The following is a 15,846-nucleotide window of genomic DNA, read 5'->3' on the forward strand; positions in this document are numbered from 1 at the left end:
GTCTATTCCTTTGGAGGCTGAGTCTAAAAAGTCTAAAGCCTTTTTAGATGCCCTTGACTTTGACCAACCCCCAAAGGAATTTTTGAAGCTCCCTCTTCACGACATCTTGAGGGAGACTTTCTACAAGAATCTAGAGACTCCCTTAACGATTCCAGGGGCTCCACGTAAATTAGATTCTTTATACAAAGTAATTCCCATTCCTGGATTCGACAAGCCTCAGCTTCCACACGAGTCTCTACTTGTGGAATCTACCCTTAAAAAATCCTCAGGAGCTAGTGTATATGCTTCTGTACCTCCTGGCAGAGAGGGTAAAGCCATGGATAAATTTGGTAAGAGGCTCTACCAAAATGCAATGTTGGCTAACAGAGCTGGTAATTATGCTTTTCATTTTTCTTTCTATCTTAAACATCTCCTTACCACCATGGCTTCATTTGAGAAGTACCTTCCTCAACGTAAACAACAATCTTTTCACCATTGCTTGTCGTCTCTGTTTCAACTTCGTAAGTTCATGGTTAGGTCCATTTACGACACCTTCGAACTTACCTCCAGAGCGACAGCAATGTCTGTGGCAATGCGTCGCCTGGCCTGGCTTCGGGTATCCGAACTTGATGTTAACCATCAAGATCGGTTAGCCAATGCCCCGTGCCTAGGGGATGAGCTTTTTGGGGAATCCATGGACTCGACCACTCAAAAGCTCTCTGCCCATGAGACACGCTGGGATACCCTGCTTAAAAATAAGAAAAAGCCTCCTCCAACAAGACCTTTCAGGCAGCAATCGGCCTATCAACGCCGCTTCACAGCTCGCCCATTACCAGCAGCTTCTCAGCAACCCAGGCGTCAACGGTAACAGCAACGTCAGCCTCCCAGACAACAACAACAGCAGCAACCTGTGAAGCCACCTCCACAGCCCTTTTGACTTAATTCTCCAAAGTATAGCCAGTACTCCTATATCTGCTCTCCTGCCGCAACCTATAGGAGGTCGTCTTTCTCTGTTCCTCAGCCGGTGGGAAGTTATTACTTCGGACCAATGGGTCCTCAACATCATTCGCCACGGCTACTCTCTCAACTTTCAGACTCTTCCGCCCCAAAACCTGCCAAAAGAGTCTGCTTTGAACAGTCCTCAATCTGCCCTCCTTATTCAAGAAGTTCAATCCCTCCTCCTTCTGAACGCTATAGAGGAAGTTCCTCTAGATCAAAAGGGGCAGGGATTCTACTCCCGTTATTTTCTAGTCCCCCAAAAAACGGGAGATCTCAGACCAATCCTGGATCTTCGCGATCTCAACAAATGTTTGGTAAAGGAAAAATTCAAGATGCTTTCTCTATCCTCTTCTCAATCAAGACGACTGGCTGTGCTCCCTCGATCTCAAAGAGGCATACACTCACATACCGATCAATATAACCTCCAGACGATATCTCCGCTTCATGATCAATCATTGTCATTACCAATACAAGGTGCTGCCCTTCGGTCTTGCTTCCTCTCCAAGGGTGTTCACCAAATGTCTCATTGTGGTGGCTGCATTTCTACGCTCTCACCACCTTCAGGTATTTCCTTACCTGGACGACTGGTTAATCAAGGCCACTTCCGCTCAAGCAGTACTCTTGGCCACCAACCAAACCATCCTGTTTCTGCAAATACTGGGGTTCAAGATCAATCTACCCAAGTCTCATCTCATCCCCACTCAGAGACTTCAATTCATTGGAGCGATACTGGACACACTCCTCATGAGAGCATTCCTGCCATCCAACCGTCTTCAGACTCTTCAGTCTCTATGTCAGCAGGTGCTTCCACAACGTTCCATCTCTGCCAAGCAAATGATGATACTCTTGGGTCACATGGCATCCACAGTCCATGTCACACCCCTCGCACGTCTTCACCTGCGTACTCCTCAATGGACCCTTGCTACTCAGTGGTCCCAAGCGACGGATCCTTGCTCACGACACATATCTGTGACATCATCTCTTCGTCAGTCTTTACAATGGTGGTTGGTATCCTCAAATCTATCCAGAGGTCTTCTGTTCCATCTACCTCCTCATCAACTAGTCATCACCACCGACGCCTCTCCTTATGCATGGGGAGCTCATTTAAACGAGTTCCAAACTCAAGGCCTTTGGACAGCCCAGGAAAAGAAGCATCACATCAATTTCCTGGAACTCAGAGCGATGTTTTATGCCCTCAAGGCTTTCCAACATCTTCTCTTCCCTCAAGTTCTTCTACTGTGCACAGACAATCAAGTTGCGATGTACTACATCAACAAGCAGGGTGGAACGGGCTCTCGCCTCTTGTGCCAGGAAGCCCAGAAGATCTGGACTTGGGCCATAAGTCACCATCTATTCCTGAAAGCTATTTACATTCAGGGAGAAAAGAATTCCTTAGCGGACAAGCTCAGCAGAATTCTCCAGCCTCACGAGTGGACAATCGATCCTTTCACTCTACAATCCATCTTCGCTCAATGGGGCTCTCCTCGGATAGACCTCTTTGCAGCTCCTCACAATCACCAGCTGCCCCTATTCTGCTCCAGACTCTACTCTCCTCACCGTCTGGCAGCGGATGCGTTTCTCCTCGACTGGTCAGATCTGTTCCTGTATGCTTTTCCTCCTCTGCCTCTCATGTTGAGAACCTTGTTCAAGCTCAAGAGGGAACGAGCCACCATGATACTGATTGCTCCGAGATGGCCCAGGCAGCATTGGTTCTCCCTTCTACTTCAACTCAGTTCCAGGGAACCTTTTCTTCTTCCTCTGTATCCTTCTCTGCTTACACAGCATCAGGAGACCCTTCTGCATCCCAACCTCCAGTCTCTGCACCTGACAGCTTGGTATCTCTCGGGCTGACTTCTCATGATACACTTTTGTCTCAGCCTGTTCGTTCAATTCTGGATGCCTCCAGGAAACCGGCCACTTTGCAATGTTATCGTCAAAAGTGGACACGATTTTCTTCCTGGTGTCTTCTCCATCATCATAACCCCGCTTCTCTTGCAGTGGAGACCTTGTTGGATTATCTTCTTTCTTTGTCTGACTCTGGCCTCAAGTCCACTTCAATCAGAGTCCACCTCAGTGCTATTGCGGCTTTTCATGAGCCAGTCCATGGAAAACTTCTCTCAGCTCATCCCCTGGTATCCAGGTTCATGCGGGGTCTTTTCAATGTGAAACCACCTCTTAAAGCCCCTCCTGTTATCTGGGATCTCAATGTGGTTCTTTCCGCCTTAATGAAGCCTCCTTTTGAACCTTTGGCTACCTCTCCTTTCAAATTTCTCACTTGGAAGGTACTTTTCCTTATTGCCCTTACCTCTGCCAGGAGGGTCAGTGAGCTACATGCACTAGTTGCAGACCCACCTTTTACGGTCTTTCATCATGACAAGGTGGTTCTGCGTACACATCCAAAGTTTCTTCCTAAGGTTGTCTCTGAATTCCATCTCAACCAATCCATTGTTCTGCCTGTCTTTTTTCCGAAACCTCATTCTCATTCTGGGGAACAGGCTCTACATACTTTAGATTGTAAGAGGGCTCTAGCTTACTATCTAGAGCGTACGAAACCCCACAGATCAGTTCCCCAACTATTTCTGTCCTTTGATCCGAATAACTTGGGACGTCCTGTTTCTAAACGTACGTTGTCTAATTGGCTGGCAGCGTGCATTTCCTTCTGTTATGCTCAGACCGGACTGACACTGGAAGGTTCTGTCACGGCCCATAGAGTCCGAGCGATGGCAGCATCTGTAGCTTTCCTCCGTTCCACTCCTATTGAGGAAATCAAGGCTGCTACTTGGTCCTCAGTTCATACTTTTACATCTCATTATTGTCTGGATGCTTTCTCCAGACGGGATGGACACTTCGGCCAATCTGTTTTGCAAAATTTGTTTTCCTAATGGCCAACCTTCCCTCCATCCCTCTTTTTGTTAGCTTGGAGGTCACCCATCAGTCAAGAATATGCTGCCTGCTTGTCTTGGGATAAAGCACAGTTACTTACCGTAACAGGTGTTATCCAGGGACAGCAGGCAGATATTCTTGCGTCCCACCCACCTCCCCGGGTTGGCTTCTTAGCTGGCTTATCCTAACTGGGGACCGCGCGCCTCTGTCGGGCGGGAAGGCACTCGCGCGTGCGCGGTGCGGCCTACCAGAACTTTCCAAGTTCTTAGAGTGCAATCACTCTAAAATTGTCCGTACCGGGGCTCCGTCGGTGCCGTCACCCATCAGTCAAGAATATCTGCCTGCTGTCCCTGGATAACACCTGTTACGGTAAGTAACTGTGCTTTACTTCTGCTCTGATTGGAACCTGACAGGGGTGATTACTTTTCCATTGGTTAGTAATTGTATACCTGGCCTTGATTGTCTGTATCTCACACACAAGCCTAATCAATAAATAAACAAGCCTAAACGTTAGTACATATTTTAATTAATAGGAGACTCTCCCTTCCTTCCCTAATTACTAAAATTCATTTTACCTGGCAGCTTTCTCCTACTCCTTTGATATTGGTCCAAATCTTCTTGCTCATCTACTCCGTGGGTTTTTACACTATTTTTTTCATACCTAGTGTGCTATGAAATTCCTGAGCCAGCAAGTTTCACTCTTGAGCAGTGACCACAGCTTCCTACCCTTCCCTTCCCCCCCTTGCAACCTTTCTTTGCAGAATGCCCAGCTCAGAGACTGAACCATCTCCTCCTGGGCATTAGGGCAGAGGTTGCCAAACCCGTCCTGGTAACTCCCCAGCTAGTCAAGCTTTTCAGGATTTTCATGAGAGAGAGATTTGCATGCACTGCCTCCATGGCGTGCAGAGATCTCTCGTGAAAATCTGACTGGTTTAGGAACCATGGCCTTGGGGCTTAATTTCATTAGAACAATGTATCCCAAACTGTGTGCCACGGCAGATTCCAGGTGTGCCGCGAGACGCCAGTGAGGAGGAGAGGCACCGGCTGCCCATAGGACATGCCTCTCACGGTGAGAGGCACGTTCTGTAGGCAGTCACCTGGTGCCGGCACCTTTTCTCTACGCGCCTTTCTTTTTGTAGCACTCCCCCCCCCCCCCCCCCCCCCACTGGCAGCTCAGGGCTCCGTCTGGAGGGCCTTTGCGCATGCACAGATGTCGACGTCCGCACCTTTCCATGTGCTGCGACTTCCAGAAGTTTGCGAGACACTGCGTTAGAAGATGTCTGTAATTTAAAGAGTGGGTAGGGTTGGGCAGACTGGACGGACCATTTGGTTCTTTTTCTGCCATCTACTATGTTACTACGCGAGAAGTCCATAAAGCCCTTGTTTTAAGCCTGTTTTATGAGGCAACATAGTCACTTATGTACCTTTTTTTAATAAAATATACTGCCAGTGCCAGGTCAAAAACCCAATAGTGCACAAATATTCCCCTGCTCCAAAGATGATGTGAATGTGCATGTACTCATGTACGTATATGTGAATTTTATAAACTACACGCACATTAAAATCTTGCCTTCACTCTACCCAAACTGTGACTCTAGGAAGACCTAAGTTCAGATCACAAAGTAGGCCCACACGTTCCCAATGCATATTTTTTTTACATTTAGTAAATACATGCAGAAAAAAGCTTTAGAAATTTTTTTTAAAAAAAATTCTTTATTCATTTTATGATTCACAACAAGTGTACAGCATATATTAAACTATATATAAAACAATATCACTTGAAAATCTACCACATTATACTACAAAAAGAAATATCTCCCACCCCCTCCCACATCCATATACAACAAAAAATATACCACATGAATATATTATCTTATCATTCATATGTATTATGAATAGAAATCCAACCCCCCCGATCCATATGTAAAAATTAAAAATGGGAAAAGTGTAAATTATTCATTATAATAATTTAAAAATGGCCCCCACACATCCTTAAATTTCTTATAGTAACTTTTTTGAAATGCCAACGCTCTTTCCATTTTAAACACATGACATACTGAATTCCACCAGAAACAATATTTTTATTTTAAACTCACTTTATTTTGGATTCTTCCAGTTCAAACAGCTTATTGGTTTTAGTCAAAAAGAAAAAAGTATAAACGTAACAGAAACATAAAATACAGAAATGGTAACGGGACATGTTACAGACAAGCTGTATTAAAAACCTCAACATCTGTATAAATAACAGTATCCTGAACATGAGACAACTAGTCGAAACGTGTCAGACTCGTAGCACAAAACCAGCGTAAAATGTTAGCAGAGACACGTATCTGTTGGTACAGGAAAAAAGGAAGAAAGAAGAGAGAGAGCTCCCAGTGAGCACCACACGATGACAACCAACCAGGTCAAAATTTTGGAGAGATGGCATTGATTACAGTTTACTCTCGTACTACAGCATATAAATACTGTATATCAGTGGTCTTTACTACAGTAGGACTGGACGGGGTCCCAAACTTTGAAAATGTACTGGTAGAATTATGTTTCTCAGCTATAACACTTTCTTTTTAAAAAAAAAAATCTTTATTCATTTTCAAATCTTACAACAAGTGTATAATAATCAATCAGAAATATTTTTAACAAATCACTTGACAATCTTACTTATAATCCTTAGAATATATAAATATTTTTTAAAAAATCCCTTCCCACCCACCCACCCATTTATTAATAATAAAACACTTAACAATTATTATCTTTCCCAGTCCCACCCCCCCTATATCTTATCTAATACCAAGGTGTTTAAGATGTCTGATCATTAGAATAAGTAATCAATGGCCCCCAAATCTTTTTAAAATTATAATAATTTCCTTGCTGTATGGCAAGCACCCTCTCCATTTTGTAAATATGACATATTGAATTCCACCAAAAGGTATAATTAAGTTTAGTATATTATCCCAGGACAAGCAGGCAGCATATTCTTGACTGATGGGTGACGGCACCGACGGAGCCCCGGTACGGACAATTTTAGAGTGATTGCACTCTAAGAACTTGGAAAGTTCTAGCAGGCCGCACCGCGCACGCGCGAGTGCCTTCCCGCCCGACGGAGGCGCGCGGTCCCCAGTTTCTTAGTTTCCGCGGAGCTAAGAAGATGCGTCCTTTTCAACGGCTGTTGAAAAGATTTCTCTTATCGCCTTCCCGCTCGCGAAAACCTGTGAGGAAATAATATTTCCTTTTTCTCTTATTATTTTATTATTTAAAAAAAAAAAAAAATCTTTTTCTTTTGATTTCTGTTTCGCCCCGGTGGGGCCTGTTGCCACCATCGAGGCCTCGGCCTTCGATTTGGCAGAAGCCGTTTTTACTTTCATGCCCCCCCCAGCCAGGGTTTAAGAAGTGCCAGCGGTGTGCACGGCCCATTTCTCTGACCGACCCGCACAACTGGTGCTTACAGTGCCTGGGTCCAGATCATCGGGCTTCCACCTGCACCCGCTGTGCCACATTGAAAAAACGAACTTTAAAAAACCATCAGATTCAGCAACAGTTGCTTTTCGGTGCCGATATGTCTGACCCTGCGGCATCGACATCGGCCCCATCTCAGTCGGCACCCACCTCTTCGACACCGCGCAACACTGTGCCGGCTTCGCAACAGTCAGGTAAGCCGGCTAAGAAGCCTTCCCCGCTGGAGCGTCCTCCGGTCTCTGTGGCAGCGAGCCCAGTCCTGCCGACCACGAGGCGCCCGCGGAAGCGCTCCGCCCCTATTGAGGTGAGTCCCTCGACCTCGGGCTCCTCATCCTCGGGGCGTCGAGCGGCACCGCAGATACCGCAGAAGAAAAAAGCGGTACCGGTGCCTTCGCTGGATGAGCGAATTGCGGCTGTCCTCCAGGTGCAGCTTAAAGAGCAGTTGCAACAGCTCCTTCCTGCTCTATTGGCACTGAACCTTCCAGTCCCGGTCCGGTCTGAGCCCCCGGTACCGACGGTGGGGCAGCTTTTATTGTCCGCTTCCACCCTCTCGGTACCGGTTCATTCGGCTTCCTCAGTCTCCATGCCAGTTCTGGCACCGGAGCCGAGAGCGCTGCATCAGGCTGTTCAAACTTCGGCACCGATACAGCCTTTAACTTCTCCTGGCTCTGCTTCCTTGAGGTCGGGTAAGTCGGTACGCAAATCCAGGCACCTTGAACCTTCCACACCGGAATCTCGGGATCGCAGTTCCCAAATTAGGGACCCTGATCTGTGGGGTGACTCCGAAGAGCCTCTATTCTCTGAGGGTGAGTGTTCATCGGCTGATGAGGATCCTTCTGTTCCAGATCCATCCTCTAAGCCAGATTCTGCCTCTTTCACGTCTTTCTTGAAAGAGATGTGTGAATCTCTTTCTATTCCTTTGGAAGCTGAGTCCAAAAAGTCCAAAGCTTTCCTTGATGCACTGGACTTTGACCAGCCTCCAAAGGAATTTCTCAAATTACCCCTCCATGATATCTTGAGAGAAACCTTTTATAAGAATCTTGAGACTCCTTTGACCATACCAGGAGCCCCTCGTAAATTGGATTCTTTATATAAAGTCATCCCTATACCTGGCTTTGATAAGCCGCAGCTTCCACACGAATCTCTTTTGGTGGAATCTACGCTTAAAAAGTCTGCAGGAGCTAGTGTGTACGCTTCCATCCCTCCTGGCAGAGAAGGAAAGGCCATGGATAAATTTGGCAAAAGATTATACCAGAATGCTATGCTGGCTAACAGGTCAGGGAATTATGCTTTTCATTTTTCCTTTTACCTCAAGCATCTCATCAACACCATGGCTTCTTTTGAAAAATACCTCCCTAACCGCAAGAGACCTGCTTTTCACCAGTGTTCTTCCTCTCTTCTCCAGCTTCGTAAGTTCCTAGTCCGTTCAATCTATGACACGTTCGAACTTACCACCAAAGCCACGGCCATGTCTATAGCCATGCGTCGTTTAGCTTGGCTCAGAGTATCGGAGCTTGATGTCAACCATCAAGATCGCCTGGCTAATGCTCCATGCCTGGGGGATGAACTCTTTGGTGAGTCCATGGACTCTACCACCCAAAAACTATCCGCCCATGAGACTCGATGGGATACTCTTCTGAAAACCAAGAAGAAGACCCCGCCTACCCGGCCTTTTAGGCAACAATCGGCCTATCAACGCCGTTATGCGGCTCGCCCTTTGCCACCAGCTCCTCAACAGCCTAGGCGTTAGCAACAACGACAAACCCCTAGGCCACCACAGCAGCAACAGGTGAAACCCCCTCCTCAACAGAAGTCTACCCAACCCTTTTGACTTCGTTCTCCAGGGTATAGCCAGTATTCTGCCATCTGCCCACCTTCCTCAACCCATAGGAGGACGTCTTCCTTTCTTCATCAGCCGTTGGGAGATCATCACCTCGGACCAGTGGGTCCTCAACATCATCCGCCACGGCTACTCTCTCAACTTTCAGACTCTTCCTGCCCAAAGTCTGCCAAAAGAGTCTGCTTTGAACAGTCCTCAGTCCTCCCTTCTTCTTCAAGAAGTTCAATCCCTCCTTCTTCTGAACGCTATAGAGGAAGTTCCTCTCGAGCAGAAGGGGCAGGGATTCTACTCCCGTTACTTTCTGGTCCCCCAAAAAAACGGGGATCTCAGACCCATTTTAGATCTTCGCAATCTCAACAAATGCTTGGTCAAAGAAAAATTCAGAATGCTTTCTCTGGCCACTCTTTACCCTCTTCTCAATCAGGGCGACTGGCTATGCTCCCTCGATCTCAAAGAGGCATACACTCATATACCGGTCAATCTGGCCTCCAGACAGTACCTCCGGTTCATGATCAATCACTGTCACTACCAGTACAAGGTGCTACCCTTCGGCCTTGCCTCCTCTCCCAGAGTGTTCACCAAATGTCTAATTGTGGTGGCTGCTTTTCTCCGCTCTCATCACCTTCAGGTCTTTCCTTACCTGGACGACTAGTTAATCAAAGCCACTTCCTCTCAGGCAATGCTTCTTGCCACCAACCAGACCATCCTTTTTCTACAACTTCTGGGGTTCGAGATCAATGTACCCAAATCACATCTCATCCCTACTCAGAGACTTCAGTTCATAGGAGCGGTCCTGGACACAGTCCTCATGAGGACATTCCTGCCGTCCAACCGTCTTCAGACTCTTCAATCTCTTGCCAGCAGGTGCTTCCACTGACTCCATCTCTGCCAAGCAAATGATGATACTCTTAGGTCACATGGCCTCGACAGTTCATGTCACCCCCTTCGCACGTCTTCACCTGCGCACTCCTCAATGGACTCTAGCTACCCAGTGGTCCCAAGCGACGGATCCTTCCTCACGACACATATTTGTGACATCATCTCTTTGTCAATCTCTACAATGGTGGTTGATATCCTCAAATCTCTCCAGAGGTCTTCTGTTCCATCTACCTCCTCATCAACTGGTCATCACCACCGACGCCTCCCCTTATGCCTGGGGAGCTCATTTAAACGAGTTCCAAACTCAAGGCCTTTGGACAGCCCAGGAAAAGAAGCATCACATCAATTTCCTGGAACTCAGAGCGATGTTTTATGCTCTAAAGGCTTTCCAACATCTTCTCTTCCCTCAAGTTCTCCTACTGTGCACAGACAATCAAGTTGCAATGTACTACATCAACAAACAAGGTGGGATAGGCTCTCGCCTCTTGTGTCAGGAGGCACAGAAGATTTGGTCTTGGGCGACAGATCACCAATTATTCCTGAAGGCTGTCTACATTCAGGGAGAGCAGAATTCCTTAGCGGACAATCTCAGCAGGATTCTCCAGCCTCACGAGTGGACTCTCGACCCTTTGACTCTCCAGTCCATTTTCGCTCACTGGGGCACTCCTCAAGTAGACCTCTTTGCAGCTCCTCACAATCACCAGCTGCCCCTCTTCTGCTCCAGACTCTACTCTTCTCACTGTCTGGCAGCGGATGCATTTCTTCTGGATTGGTCCAATCTCTTCCTGTATGCTTTCCCTCCTCTGCCTCTCATGCTCCGGACCTTGTTCAAGCTCAAGAGGGAACAAGCCACCATGATTCTGATTGCTCCACGGTGGCCCAGTCAACATTGGTTCTCCCTTCTACTTCAACTCAGTTCCAGGGAGCCTATTCTTCTTCCATTGTTTCCTTCTCTGCTTACACAGCATCAGGAAACCCTTCTGCATCCCAACCTACAGTCTCTGCACCTGACAGCTTGGTATCTCTCGGGCTGACTTCAAATGATACTCTTTTGTCTCAGCCCGTTCGTTCTATTCTGGATGCCTCCAGGAAACCTGCCACTCTTCAATGTTACCATCAGAAGTGGACACGGTTTTCTTCCTGGTGTCTTCTTCATCATCATGATCCCACTTCCCTCGCAGTGGAGACGTTGTTGGATTATTTGCTTTCTTTGTCTGACTCTGGCCTTAAGTCTTCTTCCATCAGAGTCCACCTCAGTGCCATTGCTGCTTTCCATGAGCCGATCCATGGAAAACTTCTATCAGCTCATCCCCTGGTGTCCAGGTTCATGCGGGGTCTTTTCAATGTGAAACCACCTCTTAAAGCCCCTCCTGTTATCTGGGATCTCAATGTGGTTCTGTCCGCCTTAATGAAGCCTCCATTTGAACCTTTGGCTACCGCTTCTTTTAAGTTTCTTACTTGGAAGGTACTTTTCCTTATTGCTCTCACCTCTGCCAGGAGGGTCAGTGAGCTACATGCACTAGTTGCGGATCCAGCTGAGTCAGTCCAGCGGATGGCCACTAGGATGGTCTCCGGACTCAAGGGTCTCTCATACGAAGAAAGACTGGGCAAATTGCAGCTCTATACTCTAGAGGAGCGCAGGGAAAGGGGTGACATGATAGAGACATTTAAGTACGTCACAGGTCGTGTCGAGGTGGAAAATGACATATTCTTTCCCAAGGGACCCTCGGTCACAAGGGGGCACCCGCTCAAACTTAGAGGAGGGAAATTTAGTGGTGACACCAGGAAGTATTTCTTCACAGAAAGGGTGGTGGATCAGTGGAACAAACTTCCGGAGCAGGTGATCAGAGCCACCAGCGTGCTCGACTTTAAGAATAAATGGGACATCCACGTGGGATCCCTACGAGGGTCGAGTTAAGGAACTGGGTCATTAGCACTCGGGCTTAATGGGGTGGGTCAGTAGAGTGGGCAGACTTGGTGGGCTGTAGCCCTTTTCTGCCGTCATCTTTCTATGTTTCTATGTTTCTATCCACCTTTTACAGTCTTCCATCATGACAAGGTGGTTCTGCGTACACATCCAAAGTTTCTCCCTAAGGTTGTCTCTGAATTTCATCTCAACCAATCGATTGTTCTGCCTGTATTCTTTCCGAAACCTCATTCTCATTCTGGAGAACAGGCTTTACATACTTTGGACTGTAAGCGGGCTTTGGCTTACTATTTGAAGCGTACTAAGCCCCACAGATCAGCTCCCCAACTCTTTCTGTCCTTTGATCCGAATAAATTGGGACATCCTGTTTCTAAACGTAAGTTGTCTAATTGGCTGGCAGCGTGCATTTCATTCTGTTATGCTCAGACCGGACTGACACTGGAAGGTTCTGTCACGGCCCATAGAGTCCGAGCTATGGCAGCATCTGTAGCTTTCCTCCGTTCCACTCCTATTGAGGAAATCTGCAAAGCTGCCACTTGGTCCTCAGTTCATACTTTTACATCTCATTATTGTCTGGATGCATTCTCCAGACGGGATGGACACTTCGGCCAATCTGTTTTGCAAAATTTGTTTTCCTAATGGCCAACCTTCCCTCCATCCCTCTTTTTGTTAGCTTGGAGGTCACCCATCAGTCAAGAATATGCTGCCTGCTTGTCCTGGGATAAAGCACAGTTACTTACCGTAACAGGTGTTATCCAGGGACAGCAGGCAGATATTCTTGCATCCCTCCCACCTCCCCGGGTTGGCTTCTTAGCTGGCTTATCCTAACTGGGGACCGCGCGCCTCCATCGGGCGGGAAGGCACTCGCGCGTGCGCGGTGCGGCCTGCTAGAACTTTCCAAGTTCTTAGAGTGCAATCACTCTAAAAGTGTCCGTACCGGGGCTCCGTCGGTGCCGTCACCCATCAGTCAAGAATATCTGCCAGCTGTCCCTGGATAACACCTGTTACGGTAAGTAACTGTGCTATCTTTCCAGTTTCCAGTAATCTGTTGAATGGCAACCCTGGTTAATATTAATAAAAGTTTATTATTATTTGCAGAAATTGGGCTTTTAAATCTCATAGATGTACCAAACAGTATAGTATCATAAGAAAGGGCAACATGATTTTCTAACAATGAATTAATTTGGGACCAAATTAACTTCCAAAGGGCATTTATATAGGGACAGAAAAAAATTAAATGATCTAATGTCCCAGCTTCTAAACCATCTATTAGACCTATAACACTTTCAAATTTGGTCGTGATATAAACAGTATTCCATCATACGACATTACATTACATTGTACTTGTTAACCGCGTAGCCATAAGTTTAACGCGGTTTACAAAAGATTATTAACAGTAAACATGATCCAGGGAATAGAATAAGTTAGTCAAGTGCTTGGGAAAAAGATTAGGTCTTCAGCTGTGTTCTGAAATGTTTATAAGAGCGCGCTGTGAGCAACAGTGTTCGCAATTCTTTATTGTAAAAAGCTGCCTGGTATGCTAAGGTATGGTTAAAAAATGTCTTACTTCTACAGCCTTGTACAGAAGGAAAGTTAAAACAGGGCATGGATTCCACTTTAGATAAATTTTTCCAACAGTGTCAAATATTCTTAATTACCAGAAACAGTAAAATGTTGAGCAGACGAACGTTATATTCAGCGGATCCGAGAGACCATGATGACCCAGTATAATGATCTTAAGATGTAAAGGAACTGGATGAGATGGTGTTCCAAACCTTATTCCAATATATATAGAGAGATGACAGCGATGATATTATTATTATTATTATTATTAGGTTCTTATATCCCGCCATACCCAAAGAGTTCTAGGCGGTTTACATTCGTTACATTAGGATCCGGTCTGAACCCGGATTTACAAAAATTTTATCGGAATTGCAGGTAGCGCGGAAGGAGGCACAGGTTTATCGTAGTTGGGTTAGAGGATAAAATGGAGGGAGTGGGAAACCAGAAGAGGGGGGGAGAGGGGGGTGGGGGGGTTGGAGTGTATGCGGGGAGTAAGGACTAAGGGTCTTGTTCGCGGAAGAGGTGTGTTTTGAGAAGTTTTCTGAAATCTAGGTAGGTCGGGGCCTCTAGCATCATTTGGGCTAGCCAAGGGTTCAGCTTGGCCGCCTGGAAGGCAAAGGTTTTGTCGATGAATCTTTTGAGCTGGCATGATTTTATGGAGGGGAAGGTAAACAACTGGATTCTGCGGGATTTCTTGTTAGTGCAATACATAATGGTGCAAGGGATAATGTTCCTTCAGTTTTCTCACAAGACCAACAAAGGCTAGAAGTGTCCTTTGAGAGTTTAGCTAGTTTTTTTTTTATGTCCACACAGATTTATCATTTGTGTAGAAGGAAGTATGTCGACTGCAATAGCGCAGCTGATCGTATGGATTTAAACATTCGGCTCTAGACCTTTTGCCAAATATCATCATCGACCTCTATTTCTAGCTCAGGATGCCATGCGCTCATCAGTTGTGATATAGAAGAAGAAGAGGCCTGTTTTAGAGGCAGCGCCCTTTTGAGCATTAATCAATTTAGATTGTTAAAGAAGATCCGGTGTGGATCTGGATAGGTCACATGTGTACTATGATGTAATTGAATAGTAATTCTATAGTGTAGAAAATTATTTTTGGCTGTCCTTCCTGCAACTAGGTCTCTGAAGAACTAATGGGTAAAACTTCTCAAGGAGTTGTTCCACTCTTATGCTTCTTTTTTCCTACAGGTTGGGGCGTTGGTGGCGGATTAAAGAAGCCAAGAATGCAGTGTACATAATCCCCTTGAAGAGGGTACCACCCGAACAGAGTTAAAACCCTGCAGAAGAGTCAGAACACTTGATTTAAATATACCTTGCACCATTGTTTATAAATAAATAATTTAAAATTAAATACTCATGGTATTTTGTTTTCCAAACATTAATAAAAGTTGTATTTTCAACTCTTCCCCCCCAACCAATGTCGTCTTGGGGTGGAGGAAGAGAGTCTGGCATTGAAGGGAAGGAGCCTGCCCTCACACACTTTCCACTGAGAAAACTCGACGATGCATTTTTTTCTTCACTCTGGGATGGGAGGAAATCTCTGGCTGTAATATAGTTTCTTTTTATAGGAAAGTTCTTATCTAAAGAAAGTTCCTACCCACACACTTGCCCCCTAATTCTATAAACATGTGTTATGGATAAGCAATGTGGCACATTCAAATGATAAATCTTGTTAAAAATGGAGCTGTGTGGAATCTAAGAATTGACATCTATGAAAAGATGAGCTTTTCCAGAGGGCTTAGGTCGACACTTGCTTGAACTCTGTAGTGTGCTTCTTTGATCATCTGTTACACTTTTGCTTATTTTAATTTGACCGGTAGCCTTTTTTTTTTTGGGGGGGGGAAAGGTAGGGAGGTGGCAAAAAGTTTCACATTTTCAAATTGTGCAGTTTTTTTTCCCAACAGACAGAAGGTGTAGTGCTGAAGGTTAGTGATATATCTTTGATCTTGATGTGTGTTATTTCATTTGGTGTGCTGAACCTCTTTGTACCCATAAGAAGTTAATGATGTTATAATGTCTGTACCTTTTTGCTGTTTGAATAAACAGATTTATACAAAAACTTGTGTACCCAAATTTAGGCTTAGCACACAAATTTGCATGCACGGTTTGTAGGTTAGGGCTCTTAAGCCTGGAGAAGAGATGGAGTGGAGTGGAACAGGTAGATGTGAACTGTTTGTTTTACTCTTTCTAAAAATACTATGGCTAGGGAGCATGCAATGAAGCTACTAAGTAAAACAAGCAGCAAAAATATTTTTTTTGCCGGAGGATGTGGTGAAAGCTAATTTAGCAGGGTTTAAAAAAGGTTTGG

At 45.7% G+C, this 15,846-nt stretch overlaps 1 protein-coding gene across 1 annotated transcript in view; it reads left to right on the forward strand.

The window, feature by feature from the left end:
- The window catches only part of RRP9 (ribosomal RNA processing 9, U3 small nucleolar RNA binding protein), a 58,779-nt gene extending 43,870 nt beyond the window's left edge, over positions 1 to 14,909 (forward strand). The window contains exon 15 of the mRNA XM_033926612.1: positions 14,727 to 14,909. Within this exon, the coding sequence (XP_033782503.1) occupies positions 14,727 to 14,811 (85 nt within the window). The 3' untranslated portion in view covers positions 14,812 to 14,909. The remainder of the gene's footprint in view (positions 1 to 14,726) is intronic.
- Positions 14,910 to 15,846: the final 937 nt, after the last annotated feature.

This window comes from Geotrypetes seraphini, chromosome 17 (genome assembly GCF_902459505.1).
Source record: "Geotrypetes seraphini chromosome 17, aGeoSer1.1, whole genome shotgun sequence".
NCBI classification, from domain to species: domain Eukaryota; kingdom Metazoa; phylum Chordata; class Amphibia; order Gymnophiona; family Dermophiidae; genus Geotrypetes; species Geotrypetes seraphini.